Genomic DNA, 16,864 nt, shown 5'->3' with positions numbered 1-16,864 from the left:
ATAGACACTAGGGCCTCTACTCGCCCGGCCAGAGCTCCCCCCGCTCACTCACACAGAACACTGTTCGTCCAACCGATCTCAGAGGCTGCTATCATGCTCGCCGCGCTCCACAGCGTCCTTCTCGCCACCCTCGGTCTCTCGCCGTCGCCACTCGTCGCCACTCGTCGAGCCGCACTGGCCAGCGCTGCCGCCGCGGTCCTCTGCCGCGACCGTGCCAGCGCCGCAACCTACGGCGGCGGCCGCGCCTCACGCTGCGACTCCATCTTTGCGGGCACCTTCACCGATCCGATAAACCACCCTGGTGGAGTCCGCGAGATCACGCTCAACGCCGACGGGATGGGCGGGAGAGACGCCACCGTGATGGGCCGCCGTCTCGCAACTGTGGCCGGCGGCGGCGGCCGTGGAGAGCCGGAGCGGTTCCGGCTCGAGGCGCTCGTCGACGGGGACGACGGCGGCATCACGATCGATTTCACGCCCAAGGGCGGGCCGGACAACTTTCGCGGCAGATTCGAGGCGGGCGGCGACGGCGAGGGCATCCGCTTCGTGAAAGACAAGAACTTCTGGCCAAAGGTGAAGGCGTGCACGCCCCTGCCGCCGTGCAGCAGCGGGGTGACGCCGTGCGCCTAGGGGCAGCGGCAGCGGCCCCGTGGCCCGTGCGCCCGTGCACTCGCGTGTCCTTTCTCGCTTCTGCGAGGGCGTGCTGGAAGTGCACAGCTTGACGCCTTTATGGATGGTTATATGAGTGGTTACATGCACCATATCTTTGGTACCTCCGGTCACATTTCGTAAACTGTCGGGCGTCGGGAGCTGCGAAAATCTTCGCCCACGAGGGGACTTCGTGACGAACTGAAAGCGACCCAGCGATTTCATGAGTGGCAGCAAAGGGAGTGCTCCGCACCCAGACACGAGACCGGCAGGAGCCCGTCCGCCCTGGCCAGAGGCTCGGGAAGACGCTGGAAAGGAAAAGAAAGAAAAGAACGAATCTTACCGGCCGAGGTCACCGGCCGAGTACCCGAGTTCCCGGGCTGCCGGCGGGCACCTGCGCGCTGCTTTTCATCGATCGAGGAACCGCTCCGGTGACTGGCGAGGTACTCCCACGCCTCTCGGGGTTTTTGTCTGGCCGAGTCAACCCGAGACTGCGTCAGCTGTTCCCACAGCAGGCTGGAAGTACCTCGCCAGTCCGGTGAGCGCAATACAATGTAACACGATACGGAACTTTGCAGGCCGGCATACTGCCCCCCCCCCCCCCCCCCCAGTCGCGGAGGGCTGCTGTGGCCGAGGCCGAGGCGCTGACGGCCGGCCGCTTGGCAATGGCGACCCCGAGGGCGCTTGATGAGGAATCAGCCTCGCAGCGGATCAGCGTCGCCAGCGTCGCTCGGCGTAACAGGAGCGGCACCGTCGTCAACCTCATCAGAGCTGCTGACAGAGATGGTGATGGGGAGGTTAGCGTGGCGGAGGCGCGCCCCCCTGCCCCCGGTCTGCAAAAGGGAGTATACCCAACCTCCGACGTCGTCCCTCGCGCCACCCGCAGGTGGCGGAGGCAGTCCGGGAGAAGATCGCTTCAATGCGCACGGCGTCGCAGCTCAAGCTTGCCATCGTCGTGATCCTCTTCATCTGCATCGTTCAGAACGGCACCCTGCTCGGCGTGACCGCCGCCCTCTTTCGCCTCTTCAAGGACGCGTACGTCGAGACGGAAGAAACCAATCACTTCCTCACGGACGGACACAGAGCTGTCCTCCAGACGGCGGCCGCATCGTTCTCTCTGCCCCTCGAGACTCTGCCGGTGATGGGCCTCGAGCAGCTCAACAAGATCGAGCGCATTGCCGTGACTTTCTCAAGTGGCGGCGGCACCGCTCTGCGCGGCAGTTTTGCTGTCAGCGCAACCGTGCAGCGCTCCAACACCTGGGCCCAGCTCTCGCTCAACGGCGGCGGCTCGGTCGAGGTGATCAACGGCTCAGCTCTCCTCGTGCGCGATGGAGAGCGGAGCGAGGTTTGCTCTGGCGACGTCACCTGCGCCGCGCTGCACACAGATGACGCCGCCGTGGCGGAAGCGCTCGTCGCGTCGGCCCACGCGGCTCTCGATGCGGCAGGCGTTGCGCACAGCCGGCGGCGGCTCTTCCGGGGCTGCGTCGCGCCGGGCACGGTCGCGAGGTGCCCCGACTGGGAATCTCCGTCCAAGGCCAGGTCTGCGCAGAGGGTTGGACGTGCTGCGCGAGGCCCCGTGCCGAGTGCACGGGCAGCCGCTGCTGGTTCTCTGGCGACAGCCTCCCCTCGTGGGACGCGTGCACTCCAGCTACGCCGAGGTACAGCTGCCCCGCTCTCGAGCCGCGCCGCCACACCGTCAACCGGTGCCACGCCGGCGGCACCTGCTGGGGGGACGATCACGGGTACATCAGGTGGGGCTCCTCCACTTGGGTGGGCATAAGCGGTCAGTGGCCGACCGCGGAGCCAGATGGCTTGCCGATTGGAGCTCCGCAGGCGGCGCTCTGTCCAGCGTGGTGCGAGCGCGCCGCGGCCCAGCACGCCAACGGCCGCGACGCGGCTTGCACCTATCGCACGGGGTGGCACGCTGGCGCATACCACTCCTACCCGCATGTGCCTCAGTGCGTGCTGATGATTGCGGGGGCGGACGGCGATGGAGACGGGGCGCCCGACCTGAGCGAGACCGCTTGGGAGGACGCGGATATGGGCGAGGCGGACCCGCGTAGCCTGGCGGCGACGGTCTCGAGCTGCCCCAGTTGGGAGTGCTCCGTCCAAGGCCAGCTCTGCACACAGGGCTCGGGCTGGGCCTGCTGCGCAGAGGCCAACGCGCCCCATTGCGAGGGTGGGCTGTGCTGGTTCGCCAGCAGCGACCAGCCCGCCGGTCTCAAGTGCGCCCCGACGGCGGTTCTCGCCGATCGCATTCCCGTCTACTGGGGCGGTGACAAGTGTGAGCTCTTGCCGCCACCGTCACCTCTGCCGCCGCCGCCAGAGCCGCCGCCCTCACCCCTGCCAAACCCTCCTCCCCCCGTGCCGCCCGCTCCGCTGCCACCACCTCACCCTCCCGTTGTGGCGCTGCCATTCTCGGACTCCAATGTGTACCCCACCATGCCGATGAAGGTGCTGTTCGGCTGGTCCACGCCGCCGGCCGACTTGCTGCTGGACGTGGCGAAGCGCACCGTCGACATCTCCTCTACGGCCTCGACCACGAAGCTCAAGATCGCAAAGCTGAGTGACACCGCCTCGACCGCGTACATCACGCAGGACGAGGCGATTGGCATCTTCACTTCCGACGGTATGAATCGCATCGACGGCGGCGGTGACTACACGGACACGGCGGCTGACACGGCGTACACCAAGGTGTACATCGAGCCGGTGGATGGCTCAACCGGCTTGGTGCGGTACAACGACGAGGTGAACCTCGTGGTAGTGGTGGGTGGCGTGCGCAGGCTTGTAGACGTCGGTTTGGATGGTGGTAGTATGCTCAAGGATGCCGGCGCAAACACATGGGGAACGACGATGCTGCTGCGAAGTGCCTCATAGGTTAGAGCCACTGTATAAAGCGTGTAGAGATGTAGAGCGCTCTGGAGCGCTGTAGAGCTGTAGAGCTCTACATCCGCCGCGGGACGAACTGCCTGCGTTGTAGAGCGTTGTAGAGCGCGATTTTGCTGTAGAGTTTGTTGTAGAGGCCGGGAAAGGCAGTGACTCAAAGAGGTCAAGCCGCGCTAATGGGGTGTCTCCGAGCAACTATGCCGTTGTGAGACCGAGTGAGACGTCAGACGAGGATTGCCGCTTGTTCACCGTGAGATGAGTGTGAGACGCTCTGAGATGAAATGACGAGACGTAGTAGAGACGACATTGTCACACCACACTGTCTATGATCACACCGGCGCCCCTGATGCGGCGACGCTCACAGGCTCTAACCCCGCGAGTATGCGCGCTCGACTAACTGCCTATCGCCAGCGCAGCTCTTTGACGGCCACCACCAGCTCCTTGGTAAACGCGTCATGACACCTCATACGAACATCATATGAACAGTTCAGAGCGGCTTGGATGCCTAACAGAGCTCAGTGTGTGTCCGCCTTGCGTTTGTTTCATAACATCGAAGGCTAGCTCAAAAGAATTCAGCGCGCGCATCTCTTCCGGCCGCAGCTCGGCGCGCTGTGCACAGAAAAACACCGCGCCGGACCCAAGACGCACAAGCACAGACAGTACACACCCTTTCGGAGCGCTCTCCGCCGCCGCCTCCCTCAACCCCTCCTCTCCGTGATGCTCGCCGTCCTCCTGCCGCTCTCCGCTCTCTCCGCCCTGCCCGCGCTGCTTCCGCTTTCCGCGCTCGCCCTGCCCACTCTGTCGACCGCTCGTGCTCCAATCGGCGGAGAGACGCCGTTCGTCGGCGCCCGCGCCGGCGTCATCGCCACGCTCTTCCCGGGCCTCGGCAAGCCTCTGCAGCGGCTGCTCGGCGGCGAGCAGGGCTTCACGGCCAAGCGTCGGGCGGTGCTGCGGTGGCGCATCGCCGAGCGGCGGGCGGAGGTCGAGCGGTGCTCACGAGAGCTCGAGGCGCTCGCCGCGCGAGAGTACCGCGCTGGCCGCCCAGAGGCTCCGGCGGTGCGGGTCGCGCGGCAGGAGCGCGTCGCGCAGCTGCGCCGCGCCGCGGGGCAGGCGGAGGCGTCGATCCTTCGGTACAAGGCGCGGCTCGGGGCGGAGGAGCGGCCCGGCTGGCTCGGCGTCGCTGCGCGCGCTGCGGAGACCTTCACCGCCAGCGAGGAGAGGAGCGCGCGCGTGCTCTGGACGCGGCTGCGGCAGGCGGACCCGTGGGACGCGCTTCGCCAGGACGCGGCCTCGCTGCTCCGGCTGGGCAGCAACGTGACGCTCGCGCGCGGCTATCTGCAGCTCTCCTCCTCCTCCCGGCTCGTGCCTCACGCCGCTGCCATCGTCGCGCGCGCCGCAAAGCTCGAGCGTCACGCGCCCGGCATCCTACTTGCCGTCGACCGCGATGGCATCCTCGAGCCGCCTTTAGGAACCTTCTAGGAACCGTCTAGGAACCGTCTAGGAACCTTCTAGGCATCCTCGAGCTCGTCGAGCCGCACCTCGACGAGGTGCTGCAGCGGTTCGACCAGATCGAGCCGCACCTGCCCTTCGTCCTCGACCACGTCGACGTGCTCGCGCCGCACGTGGGAGTGATCCTCAAGCACTTCGACGCGCTGCTGCTCTACGTCGACCAGCCGAAGGACGACCTCGCCTCCCTCGTCCAGTACCTGCCGATCTTCGCGCCGCTCTTCGACACGCTCGGGCCGAACATCGCGCTCGCGCAGCCGCACATCAAGGCGCTCGCGCCGCACCTCTCGACCATCGCGCCGCACGCCGCACGCTTCGCGCCTTACTGCGCCGTCTCCGCCAACGCCGACGTGCACCTCCGCTCCTCTCGGCGTGTGCCACGCGACCCTTCCACGAACCTTCTCGGAGCGTGCGGTGTAGGTGCTGCTCTGGTACTTTGGGTGGGTGTTGCGGCTGCCGCTGCTGCGCCACCTCCTCCTCTCGCTGCCGGCGATGCCGCGCATCGCTGCGTTCCTTGCGCGCCGCTTGCCTCGCCGGCCGGTGCGCGGCCGCGTTGCCAGCTGCGAGATGAGCCGAGATGAGCCGAGTCCAGCCGGCATTAGGTGCGCGGCCGCACCGCCGACTACGAGTGCGACTGGGAGGCGTGCGAGGACTTCTTCAGAGAGACGCAGCGCGGCCGCCGCGGCCGCGGACTCGCCTTTGCTTGACGCGCGTGTCGCGCCAGTCTGCTCGGGTCGGATCGGGCTCCAGAGTCAGACGGGGTGTCCGCTGGTTGAGGGCGCGGGCGGCGCGCCGCGCAGCGCGCCCTCCTCCTGTCTGCACCCCGTGTCCCTATTGGCATGCCATCTCGCATGGTGAGTGTGTTCGGTCCGCGTAAATCAATTAAACGGTGGGGCGGCGCCGCGCCGGGGGCCCGTCCCCGCCCGAGCGCGCTGGGAGGCGCATGATTTTGATGTGTACCGAGGCCAGGCGGTGCCCGGTAGTGCCCGGTGCCGAACCTCTCGGACCTTTTAAGTGCATCTTGTAGGTCCCTGGGCGAGAGAGAGAGAGTGATGGAGAGGGCTGAAGCCGGGCTGGCTGTCTTCTGGTCCAACCAATGAATGAACACACCATCGAGGGAGGGCGAGACACCCAGACAGACGATCGAGGTTCGAGGGGTCCTCCCGTACCATGCGGAATCGACCCTGAAAAAGAGGTGGGGTCCCGTACCATGCGGAATCGACCCTATCCAGTGCTCAAGTGCTTAAGGTGGGAACCCTTGTTCAAGTGCTCAAATCGAGCCGACCAAGCCCCGGGGCGCCCCACTGCTCGGAAACGCTGACAACGGACGTCCCATGGCGATACTCATCGCGCGCTATGGCGGACAGTGCGCAAGAGGCAGCTGCCAATGGCAAGGTCGATGTGCTCCGCGTCCTCGCAGAGAAGTGCGGCAGCGAGGCGCTGACGGCTGCGGATGCGAACGGCTGGACGCCAGCGCACCAGGCCGCTTTCGATGGCCATGTCGACGTGCTCCGCTTCCTCGCTGAGCAGTGCGGCAAACAGGCGCTGACGGCTGCGGCTGCGGACGGCCGCACGCCAGCGCACTACGCCGCTGTCAATGGCCACGTCGACGCGCTCCGCTTCCTCGCCGAGCAGACAAGCAGAGAGGCGCTGACGGCTGCGGATGCGCACGGCCGCACGCCAGCGCACCGGGCCGCTTTCAATGGCCATGTCGACGTGCTCCGCTTCCTCGCTGAGCAGTGCGGCAGAGAGGCGCTGACGGCTGCGGATGCGCACGGCGCCACGCCAGCGCACGCGGCCGCTGTCAATGGCCATGTCGACGTGCTCCGCTTCCTCGCTGAGCAGTGCGGCAGAGAGGCGCTGACGGCTGCGGATGCGCACGGCGCCACGCCAGCGCACGCGGCCGCTGTCAATGGCCATGTCGACGCGCTCTGCTTCCTCTCCGAGCAGTGCGGCGGAGAGGTGCTGACGGCTGCGGCTGCGGACGGCGGCACGCCAGCGCACTACGCCGCTGTCAATGGCCACGTCGACGCGCTCCGCTTCCTCGCCGAGCAGACTGGCAGAGAGGCGCTGACGGCTGCGGATGCGCACGGCGGCACGCCAGCGCACTACGCCGCTCACAGTGGCCAGGTCGACGTGCTCCGCTTCCTCGCCGAGCAGTGCGGCAGAGAGGTGCTGACGGTTGCGGCTGCGGACGGCGGCACGCCAGCGCACGGGGCCGCTGTCAATGGCCATGTCGACGTGCTCTGCTTCCTCGCAAAGCAGTGCGGGAGAGAGGCGCTGACGGCTGCGCATGCGGGCGGCTTCACGCCAGCGCACAGGGCCGCTCTCAATGGCCAAGTCGACGTGCTCCGCTTCCTCGCAAAGCAGTGCGGGAGAGAGGCGCTGACGGCTGCGGCTGCGGGCGGCGTCATGCCAGCCCTCGGGGCTGCTATCAAAGGCCATGTCGACGCGCTCCGCTTCCTCGCCGAGCAGTGCGGCAGAGAGGTACTGACGGCTGCGATTGCGAACGGCGACACGCCAGCGCACGCCGCCGCTCTCAATGGCCATATCAACGTGCTCCGCTTCCTCGCCGAGCAGTGCGGCAGAGAGGCGCTGAAGGCTGCGAACGCTGACGGCAGCCCGGTGACGCCATTGCACAGCGCCGCTGTCAATGGACATGTCGACGTGCTCCGCTACCTCGCCGAGCAGTGCGGCAGCGAGGCACTGACGGCTGCGATTGCGGACGGCGCCACGCCAGCGCACTGGGCTGCTGCCAATGGCCACATCAACGCGCTCCGCTATCTCGCCGATGTTTGCGGCAGCGAGGCACTGACGGCTGCGATTGCGAATGGCGTCATGCCAGCGCACTGGGCTGCTATCAAAGGCCATGTCGACGTGCTCCGCTTCCTCGCCGAGCAGTGCGGCAGAGAGGCGCTGTCAGCTGCGACTGCGGACGGCTACACGCCAGCGCACAGGGCCGCCCAAGAGGGCCATGTCGACGCGCTCAGCTTCCTCGCCGAGCAGTGCGGGAGAGAGGCGCTGACGGTTGCGGCTGCGAACGGCGACACGCCAGCGCGACTTGCCGCTAATTATGGTCATGCCGACGCGCAACGCTTCCTCGACGAGCAGTGCGGCAGAGAGGCGCTGACGGCTGCGGGTGCGGACGGCGACACGCCAGCTCTAATCGCCGCTCGCGATGGTCACGTCGACGCGCTCCGCTTCATCGCCAAGCAGTGCGGCAGAGAGGCTCTGATGGCTGCGAATGCGAATGGCCACACGCCAGTGCACGTCTCCGCTATCAATGGCCATGTCGACGTGCTCCGCTTCCTCGCCGAGCAGTGCGGCAGAGAGGCGCTGACGGCTGATGCGGACGGCTGGACGCCAGCGCACCGGGCCGCTTTCAATGGCCAGGTCGACGTGCTCCGCTTCCTCGCCGAGCAGTGCGGGCGAGAGGTGCTGATTGCTGCGAACGCAAGCGGCAACACGCCAGCGAACCTCGCCGCTGACTATGGCCATGTCGACGCGCTCCGCTTCCTCGCCGAGCAGTGCGGCGGAGAGGTGCTGACGGCTGCGAATGCGAACGGCTACACGCCAGCGCATGACGCCGCTTTCAATGGCCAGGTCGACGTGCTCCGCTTCCTCGCAAAGCAGTGCGGCAGCGGGGCGCTGACGGCTGCGGCTGCGAACGGCGACACGCCAGCGCGACTCGCCGCTCGCGGTAGACACGTCGACGCGCTCCACTTCCTCGCCGAGCAGTGCGGCAGCGACGTGCCCACTCCAAGTGAAGATGAACAATTGGCATGGGCAATGGCAGAGTCGATGAAAGGCGCAACTTCACAGTCGGAGGCGCCGAAGCAGCAGGCACAGGCACAGTCGCCGCCACCTCCGCAGCAGCAGCAAGAACCGGAGAAAGAGGAGCTGACGTTAAACAGAGAGCGAGCCCGCGCCAGCCTACTGCAGACCCTCAACGCGCGTGGCGCCACGCCGCCTGTGGAGGTTCCCCTCGCCTACCTCGCAGAGTGCACCTCCGACTTCAACTGGACCGAGCGCGGCTTGGGCGAGGGCGCCTTTGGGCGCGTCTTCCGCGGCATCGACGCGGTGAGCGGCGCCCGTTTCGCTGTCAAGAAGCTCAAGGACGAGCTGGTCCGCGGTAACGATGCGGCGGCGCTCGCGGCCATGCATCGCGCCGCAGAGCGCGAGGTGCGAGTGCTCTCGCGCTTCCGGCATCCGCACATCGTCAGCCTCCTCGGGTTCGCGATCTCTGGCGCCGATCGTTGCCTCGTCTACGAGCTGCTCCCAGGCGGTGCGCTCGACGCCGCGCTGCAGGACGACGGGCGCGCTGGCGAGCTCACCTGGCGTGTGCGCGCGCGCGTGGCGGCGGGTGTCGCCAAGGCGCTCAACTACCTCCACCGCGGCGGCGGCGGCGACCGCTGCTTCCATCGCGACGTCAAGGCTGCCAACATCTGCCTGCACGCCGACCTCTCGCCGGCGCTAATCGACTGCGGCCTCGCCAAGCACATCCCCGCCGAGGCTGGCGGGCTGCAGACCTCGACGGGCGGCCGCTTTGGCACGCCGGGCTACATGTGCCCGCGCTACGCCAACGGCGGTGCGTTCGACGACAAGTCGGAGGCGTATTCATTCGGCATCGTGCTGCTCGAGCTGATCACGGGGGAGGTGCAGAACCAGCGGCGCAATCTCTACACCGTCTTCATCGAGGACGAGGACGAGGAGGTGGATGATGCCTTTGACGGGCGCGCCGGCGAGTGGCCCGCCGCTGTCATGCAGGCGCTGAGCGCTCTGGCGCGCAACTGTCTTGACAAGTACAAGAAGCGCTGCTCGCTGCAGGCGGCACTGCAGCGGCTCGTGCGGCTGGAGCGCGAGCAGTGCGCCCCGACGGCCGAGGAGGGGCAGCTTGCCGCAGCGCGCGCCGAGCTTGCGCGCCACGCCGCGAACGCCGACGTCGCCGCGGCTTCTGCGGCGCAGCAGCAGCGCACTTGCGTAATCTGCTTCTGTGACTACAGCCTCAACGAGGGCATCGAGTGCTCGGCGCCTGCCCGAGCTGAGGCGCATTTCATGTGCAATGGCTGCCTGGGCACGTACGTCACGGGGCAGGTGACCGACCACGAGGATGCCAACCTCCGCCGCTTCGAGCAGCGTGGCGGCGTGCGCTGCCCCAGCTTCATCGCGCCGCGCGCCGGCCAGCCGATTGTCCCCGGCACGTGCTGCGCGCCTGCGTACACCGACGCTGCATTGGCGAGCCGCTTGCCGGACGTGACGTTTGCTCTGTACTTCAACGCGAAGAGCAAGGTAGCTGAGCAGCGAATCGAACTTGCGGCGAAGCAAAGGAGCGCCGCTGAGGTCGCTCGGCTCCAGGCGGAGCTCGCGAGGCGCGACGAGGACGTGCGGGCTGCGCAGGTGCGCACGCACATCATCGAGAAGATCCTCAACCCAACGTGCCCGCGCTGCGGCCAGGCCTTCATCGACTTCGAGGGCTGCTTTGCGCTCTCTTGCAGTCGAGTAGGGTGCACCATGCCGCCCCATGGCTTCTGCGCCTATTGCTTGCACGACGCCAACGGCGACGCCCACCACCACGTCGCACATTGCCGGTACAACATCGCGCCGCCCGGCAACGGCGTGTTCGCGTCGATCGAGGTCTACCGCGAGGCGGAGCGGCGCCGGTGCCAGCGGATGTTGCGGGAGTACCTCGGCAAGCTCGACGAGCGAACGCGTGCGCGTGCGCTGCGCGATTGCGCCCAGGAGTTTCGCGACTTGCGGGTCTAGCTCTGAACCCCTCTTTGTTTCGAGTTTCGTTGGACGGGCGCGCGCTGTCGTGACGTGTTGTCTGTTGATGAGGATATCCGACACCGAGCACCGAGGTGCAGTAACGTCCAGGTGCAATCAGGAAAGCGCTGGTTTGCGAGAAGTGACGCCGAAAAACACACCGCCCAACGCGCACTATAATCAAGTCTGTCCAGTAAACTCTCGACTCCAAAAGACTCAGTGTGAGAGTTGTAGTGCCCTAGCTCCGTGTACAGCCGTCGTACGCTCATGCTTCTTTCATGCCACGCGGCCTCTCTCGGCCCTCGCTCCTCAACGGGCTTCATCGCTCTCTTCGCGGCCCTCGTCCTCCACCTGGCAGCACTCTCCCTGCTCGACGACGAAGTCGCGGATCGCCTCGACACAGAAGAACGAATCAGTAACACCTCACCACCAATGACTAGCGAGGAATGACAAGGCCGCGACTCGCCTCGAGGTTCTCGCCCAGTGTCCTCGCGACGTTGCCCTCGATCAGGGCGATCGGCACCCACGCGCGCGGGCTCAGCTCGACCGAGTACGTCAGTCGCATCGCTGTGTGGCCTGCGTGCGCCGAGACGCCGACAAGAGACGCCACTGGTCAGCTGCTGCTGGTCTCCGCGTGTGCGAGCAAACCGCCGGCGGGCGGCGGCCATAGCGACCCGGCGCGCAGCCCGGCAGCGTCTAGGGAGTGTCTGGTATCCAGGAAGAGTCTAGCAACGTGCCTGGCGGCGCGCAGCCCGGAAGCGACTGCATCCGCCAGACGCCCTGGTAGTGCCGGAAGTCGCCGCCGACGGCCTAGCGGCGTGAGATGACCCGAGATGACTCGAGACTACCCGAGACCACCTGAGGTTACCCGAGGTTACCCGACGGCCTAGCGGCGAGGGATCCGCGAGCGTGTGTCTCGGAAGTGTCTCGGAAGTGTGACGGAGGCGAGGCGTGCCTTCATCGTGATGTCGCGGTGTGGCAGCGAGGAGATGGAGTACGGGCGAGGGAAGACGCCGTCGCGGAGCGGCAGCGCCGCCCCGATCTCGCGCGCGGAGGCCTATTGTTAATTAAGTGGGTACCAATGAAGTAATGAATGATAAGCGCCGCCCCAATCTCGCGCGGAGGCCTGTTCTGCCTGGCCGTCGAGGTGGTCCGCCTAATCCCGCCGAATCCCGCCGAACCCCGTCGAACCCCGTCGAATCTCACCGAATCACCCCGAATCTCGGCGAGTCTCGGCACTCTCGGCTGCTCCCGCTCAATCTCGGCTGATCTCGGCGAGTCTCCGCCTCCATGTTCGGCGGAAGGCCGTGCCGATACTCGCGCACGTCCAGGGTCGTCTGGGCGGTGAAGGTTGCGACGCCTCCCAGCCTGGCCGCGCCGACCTGCTGCAGCCGCGCGCCGACGTGCGCCTCCGCCGAGAGTACGGTGTTCGAGACGAGGTTCGGCACGACCTTGGCGAGGTTCTGGTAGTCGGTGAGCGTCGCCCACACCTGAGGAGCAGCGGCCGGTAGAAAAGAAAAGGGGGTGGGGCAGCGTAGTCGGTGAGCGTCGCCCCACACCATCTCCTCGACGTCGCAGCCGAGCGCGACGACGTCGATCCCCGTAAAGATGCGGCGCGCGTTGCCCGGCGCCGCCTCGACGCGGACCACCTGCAGAAGATCAGCCGAGAGTAGCCGAGTACGACCTTCGTAGCCGAGAGGAGCCGAGAGGAGCCGAGAGGAGCCGAGAGGAGCAGAGAGGAGCAGAGAGGAGCAGAGAGGAGCAGAGAGGAGCCGAGAGGAGCCGAGAGGAGCCGAGAGGAGCCGAGAGGAGCCGAGAGGAGCCGAGAGGAGCCGAGAGGAGCCGAGAGGAGCCGAGAGGAGCCGAGAGGAGCCGAGAGGAGCCGAGAGGAGCCGAGAGGAGCCGAGAGGAGCCGAGAGGAGCCGAGAGGAGCCGAGAGGAGCCGAGAGGAGCCGAGAGGAGCAGAGAGGAGCCGAGAGGAGCCGAGAGGAGCCGAGAGGAGCCGAGAGGAGCCGAGAGGAGCCGAGAGAAGCCGAGAGCAGCCGAGAGCAGCCGAGAGGAGCCGAGAGGAGCCGAGAGGAGCCGAGAGGAGCCGAGAGGAGCCGAGAGGAGCCGAGAGAAGCCGAGAGGAGCCGAGAGGAGCCGAGAGGAGCAGAGAGGAGCAGAGAGGAGCCGAGAGGAGCCGAGAGGAGCCGAGAGGAGCCGAGAGGAGCAGAGAGGAGCAGAGAGGAGCAGAGAGGAGCAGAGAGGAGCCGAGAGGAGCCGAGAGGAGCCGAGAGGAGCCGAGAGGAGCCGAGAGGAGCCGAGAGGAGCCGAGAGGAGCCGAGAGAAGCCGAGAGCAGCCGAGAGGAGCCGAGAGGAGCCGAGAGGAGCCGAGAGGAGCCGAGAGGAGCAGCCGAGAGGAGCCGAGAGGAGCCGAGAGGAGCAGCCGAGAGGAGCCGAGAGGGGCCGAGAGGAGCCGAGAGGAGCAGCCGAGAGGAGCCGAGAGGGGCCGAGAGGAGCCGAGAGGGAGCGAGAGGAGCCGAGATGAGCCGCCTGCTTGCCAGGCACGAGGCAGATCTCGGCTGATCTCGGCTGATCTCGGTTGATCTCGGCTGATCTCCACCGGCTTGCCAGGCACGAGGCAGATCTCGTCGCTCAACACGACGGGAGACTCGGCGCCGTCGCCGCGGCCAAGGGCCGTGCTGCCGAGCGCACCTGGGACAACGGAGTCTGCGCTGGCAGCGGGTGCTCCTTGTTTCACAGGCCGGGGTGCGGGGCTGCCGAGCGCACCTTCGACCGCCTCGACCAGCGCGTTCGCCGTCGAGAGGCCGCCATCGCGGAAAGCGGCCGCCGCCGACCCCACCGACGGAGAAGAGCCGGTCGATCCCGCAGCCTCTGCAGCAGCTGGCAGCGGCGGCGGCGGCGGCGGCGGCGGCGGTGGGGCGGCGGCGGGAGCGGGAGCGGGAGCGGCGGCGGCGGCGGCGGCGGCGGCGGCGGCGGCGGCGGCGGCGGCGGCGGCGGCAGCGGCGGAGGCGGGAGAGAGTGTTGCGGCGGGCGGTCGCGCTTCGGCGCCGCCCTCTGCCGCCGTTGCCCGCGGCGGCTGCGGCGTGGTCGGCAGATCGGCGGTCGGCGTCTCCTCGCGGGAGATTGCGGGAGATCGCGGGAGATCGGGTGTCGGCCTCTCCTCCCACGCCCCGCCCGTCTTTGCGGCGCGCGTGACGCCGCTCGCGCCCGAGCGAGCAACCTGGGTGGTGGAGGCCCCCGGGGGGGGGGGGGGGATCGGTCGAGATTGGGCGAGATCGGGCGAGATCAGGCGAGATTGGGCGAGATTGGGCGAGATTGGGCGAGATTGCGTGCTCACCTGGATGGAGGCGGGCGCGCCGCGAGTGCCGCCGTACCTGAGGGGAGATTGCGGGAGATTGCGGGAGGGTGCGGGAGAGTGCGGGAGGTTGCGGGAGATTGCGGGAGATTGCGGGAGGGTGCGGGAGGGTGCGGGAGGGTGCGGGAGGGTGCAGGAGATGGCGAGAGATTGCTGGGGGGGCACGGGTGCCGCTGCCGGAAGGGGAGGCGGGTCATCTCGGGCCATCTCGGGCCATCTCGGGCCATCTCGGGTCATCTCGGGTCATCTCGGGTTATCTCCCGCACCTCCGCCGCTGCCGGAAGGGGAGGCGGCGCATCAGGCCGTAGGGGAGCGGCAGGAAGTGGACAAAGTACCTGAGAGGGGTTCGAGGGAGATTGCGGGAGAGTGTGGGCGAGTGTGGGGAGACTGTGGGGAGACTGTGGGGAGACTGTGGGGAGACTGTGGGGAGGTTGTGGGGAGACTGTGGGGAGATTGTGGGGAGATTGCGTGCCACTGGATGAGCTTCTTCACGAGAGCGGCGAGGTAGCCGCGCAGCGCGACCCACGCGCCCAGCACAACCACGCCGTCGCGGGAGCCGAGCGAGATCGCGCACAGCCGCGGGGGCGCCTGAGGGGGCGCGAGCGCGAGGCTGTGACCGCAGCCTGCGCGAGATCGAGCGAGATTGCGCGGGATCGAGCGAGATTGCGCCTCGTACAGCGGCATCGCAGGCCAGTCTCCCACAATCTCACACACAGTCTCCCCCTACCTCGCACGACCTCGTACAGCGGCATCGCCGCACGCCCGTCGACGCGCCTCGCGATGTCGAGCGCGACGTACTCCCCCTCGGCGTGGGCGTTGGCCGCCGTCCTCTCGGACTTGTCTTTCTCGGCCGCGTCGCCTACACCGCGGGCTCCCCTCGCCTCCTCCCTGGCGAGGGACACGCTCGGACTCGCACCGCTCGGCCGCGTCGCCGACGCAGTACACGCGGCCGTCAAAGACGCTCACCCGCGCCGCCCCCTCCTCCTCCTCCTCCCCCTCCCCCTCCCCCTCCGCCCCCTCCTCCTCCCCCCACCCGCCCGCCCCGCCCGCCGCCCCGCCCGCCGCCCCGCCCGCCGCCCCGCCCGCCGCCGCAGGCCGAGAGAGGCGGAAGCGGCCGTCGACTCGCAGCCAGCCGCCGCCGCCGACGACGCCGGCGGGGAGGCCGAAGCTGGACACCCTCAGCCCCGTGTCCGGGTTGCTGCGGTAGCGCGTGTACGTCTGCCGCGTGGTTGGGCGGATGCCTGGGAAGGGGCAGTGCACTCACCGGCAACTCGTCTCACCGGCAACTCGTGACGAGTGGCGGGGCTGGGACATGTGGTTGGGCCATGTGGCTGGGACATGTGGCTGGGCCATGTGGTTGGGCCATGTGGTGGGGGCGGAGACCGCGGCAGTCAAACACAGCGTCCGCCCGGATGTCCGCCTCCGGCCCCGCCCTCTCCCACGCCGCGTCGCCGTCGAGCACCTAACGTCGCCGCATCTCGGCTCACCTCGGCTCACCTCGGCTCACCTCGGCTCACCTCGGCGCATCTCGGCGCATCTCGGCGCATCTCGGCGCATCTCGGCGCATCTCGGCGCATCTCCGCTCCTCTCAGCTCCTCTCCCCACGCCGCGTCGCCGCACCTCGCCGCTCCCGACGTCGCGCCACGAACGCGCGCACTGCGGCCGCGCCTGCGACGAGCGGGAGCCAGCGTGAGGCGGAGCCAGTGAGGCGGAGGAGCGCGCGTACTGCGGCCGCGCCGCCGCCGTTGGCGTGCGTGGCCTCGCGCCGGGCAGTGCCGCCTGCAGGACGGTTCCGAGACAGTTCGCGGAAGGTTCCACGGAGCTCTCCTCGCCGGGCAGCGCCGACCTTTGCGCCGAGGGTGCTGTCGGCCGGCGGAGGGACCTGGCCACGCACTCGGCGAGGTGAGCCGAGGGGAGCCGAGAGGAGCAGAGTTGGGCGGCCGCCCTTCTTCACCGCCCAGCTCTTGAGAATGGACACCCCCGCCCTCGCCAGCCACGTGCGCGCGTACCGCTCGACGCCTCCTCGGCCCAAGTTGCGGAGGGGCTGGTTGCACCTTCCCATCGAGATCAGCCGAGATCGGCCGAGATCGGCCGAGATCGGCCGAGATCAGCCGAGATCGGCCGAGGTTGGCCGGGGGTGGGGAGGGGCAAGCTGCACGTGTCGCGGAATCCAGGCAGCAAGCCGGCGCCCGGGTCGCCTGTGGGACATGCCTCGGACGGGTCGTGGACGTGTCCTGGACAGGGCAGCGAGCCGGCGGCCGGGTCGCCGGGGTAGCTTCCCCTCCGCGGGAGAGTGGGGCCGACGGCGAGCGTGACCTATTGGGAGAGGTTCCCCACTGAGCCTAGTGCGACTCCGGCCTACACTCGTATCGAGGCCGACGGCAAAAGCTCACCGCTCCAGGCCCGAGCTTCTCCGCCAGCTCCGCCGCAAGCTCGACGCCTAACCTCGCACCATCTGGGCTGACCTCGGCTGATCTCGGGCGGGCTCTCCGGGGGGGGGATGAGGCCAGGGCGAGGCCAGCGCGAAACCAGCGACGCCGGTCTGCGTCTGTCTGTCTGTCTCTCTCTCTCTCTCTCTCTCTCTCTCTCTCTCGGAGTGTGCGTGTGTGTGTGTGTGCGTGCGTGTGCGTGCGTGCGTGCGTGCGTGCGTGCGTGCGTGCGTGCGTGCGTGCGTGCGTGCGTGCGTGGGTGGGTGTGTGCGCG

The 16,864-nt window shown here is 68.1% G+C and overlaps 3 protein-coding genes across 3 annotated transcripts; 2 read left to right on the top strand and 1 right to left on the bottom strand.

Annotated features, from left to right (window-relative positions):
- Positions 1–4,248: 4,248 nt before the first annotated feature.
- EMIHUDRAFT_216481 (hypothetical protein) lies at positions 4,249–5,914 on the top strand (the record flags this gene model as incomplete). The annotated part of the gene is made up of 4 exons (XM_005762221.1): positions 4,249–4,939; positions 5,044–5,387; positions 5,458–5,577; positions 5,897–5,914. The coding sequence occupies 4 exons, from the start codon at positions 4,249–4,251 to the stop codon at positions 5,912–5,914; spliced, it is 1,173 nt and encodes a 390-aa protein (XP_005762278.1).
- Positions 5,915–9,060: 3,146 nt separating this feature from the next.
- On the top strand, positions 9,061–9,708 carry EMIHUDRAFT_55834 (hypothetical protein; the record flags this gene model as incomplete). The annotated part of the gene is made up of 1 exon (XM_005762220.1): positions 9,061–9,708. A coding segment is annotated over one exon (648 nt), but the record flags the coding sequence as incomplete, so codon positions are not given.
- A 1,254-nt stretch (positions 9,709–10,962) lies between these two features.
- On the bottom strand, positions 10,963–12,285 carry EMIHUDRAFT_452851 (hypothetical protein; the record flags this gene model as incomplete). The annotated part of the gene is made up of 6 exons (XM_005762219.1): positions 10,963–11,193; positions 11,267–11,376; positions 11,538–11,610; positions 11,756–11,857; positions 11,927–11,956; positions 12,087–12,285. Coding segments are annotated over 6 exons (588 nt in total), but the record flags the coding sequence as incomplete, so codon positions are not given.
- Between the last annotated feature and the right edge of the window lie 4,579 nt (positions 12,286–16,864).

The sequence above is a fragment of the Emiliania huxleyi genome (assembly GCF_000372725.1).
Source record: "Emiliania huxleyi CCMP1516 unplaced genomic scaffold EMIHUscaffold_69, whole genome shotgun sequence".
NCBI lineage: Eukaryota > Haptophyta > Isochrysidales > Noelaerhabdaceae > Emiliania > Emiliania huxleyi.
This window is presented reverse-complemented; position numbering and strand designations above follow the sequence as displayed.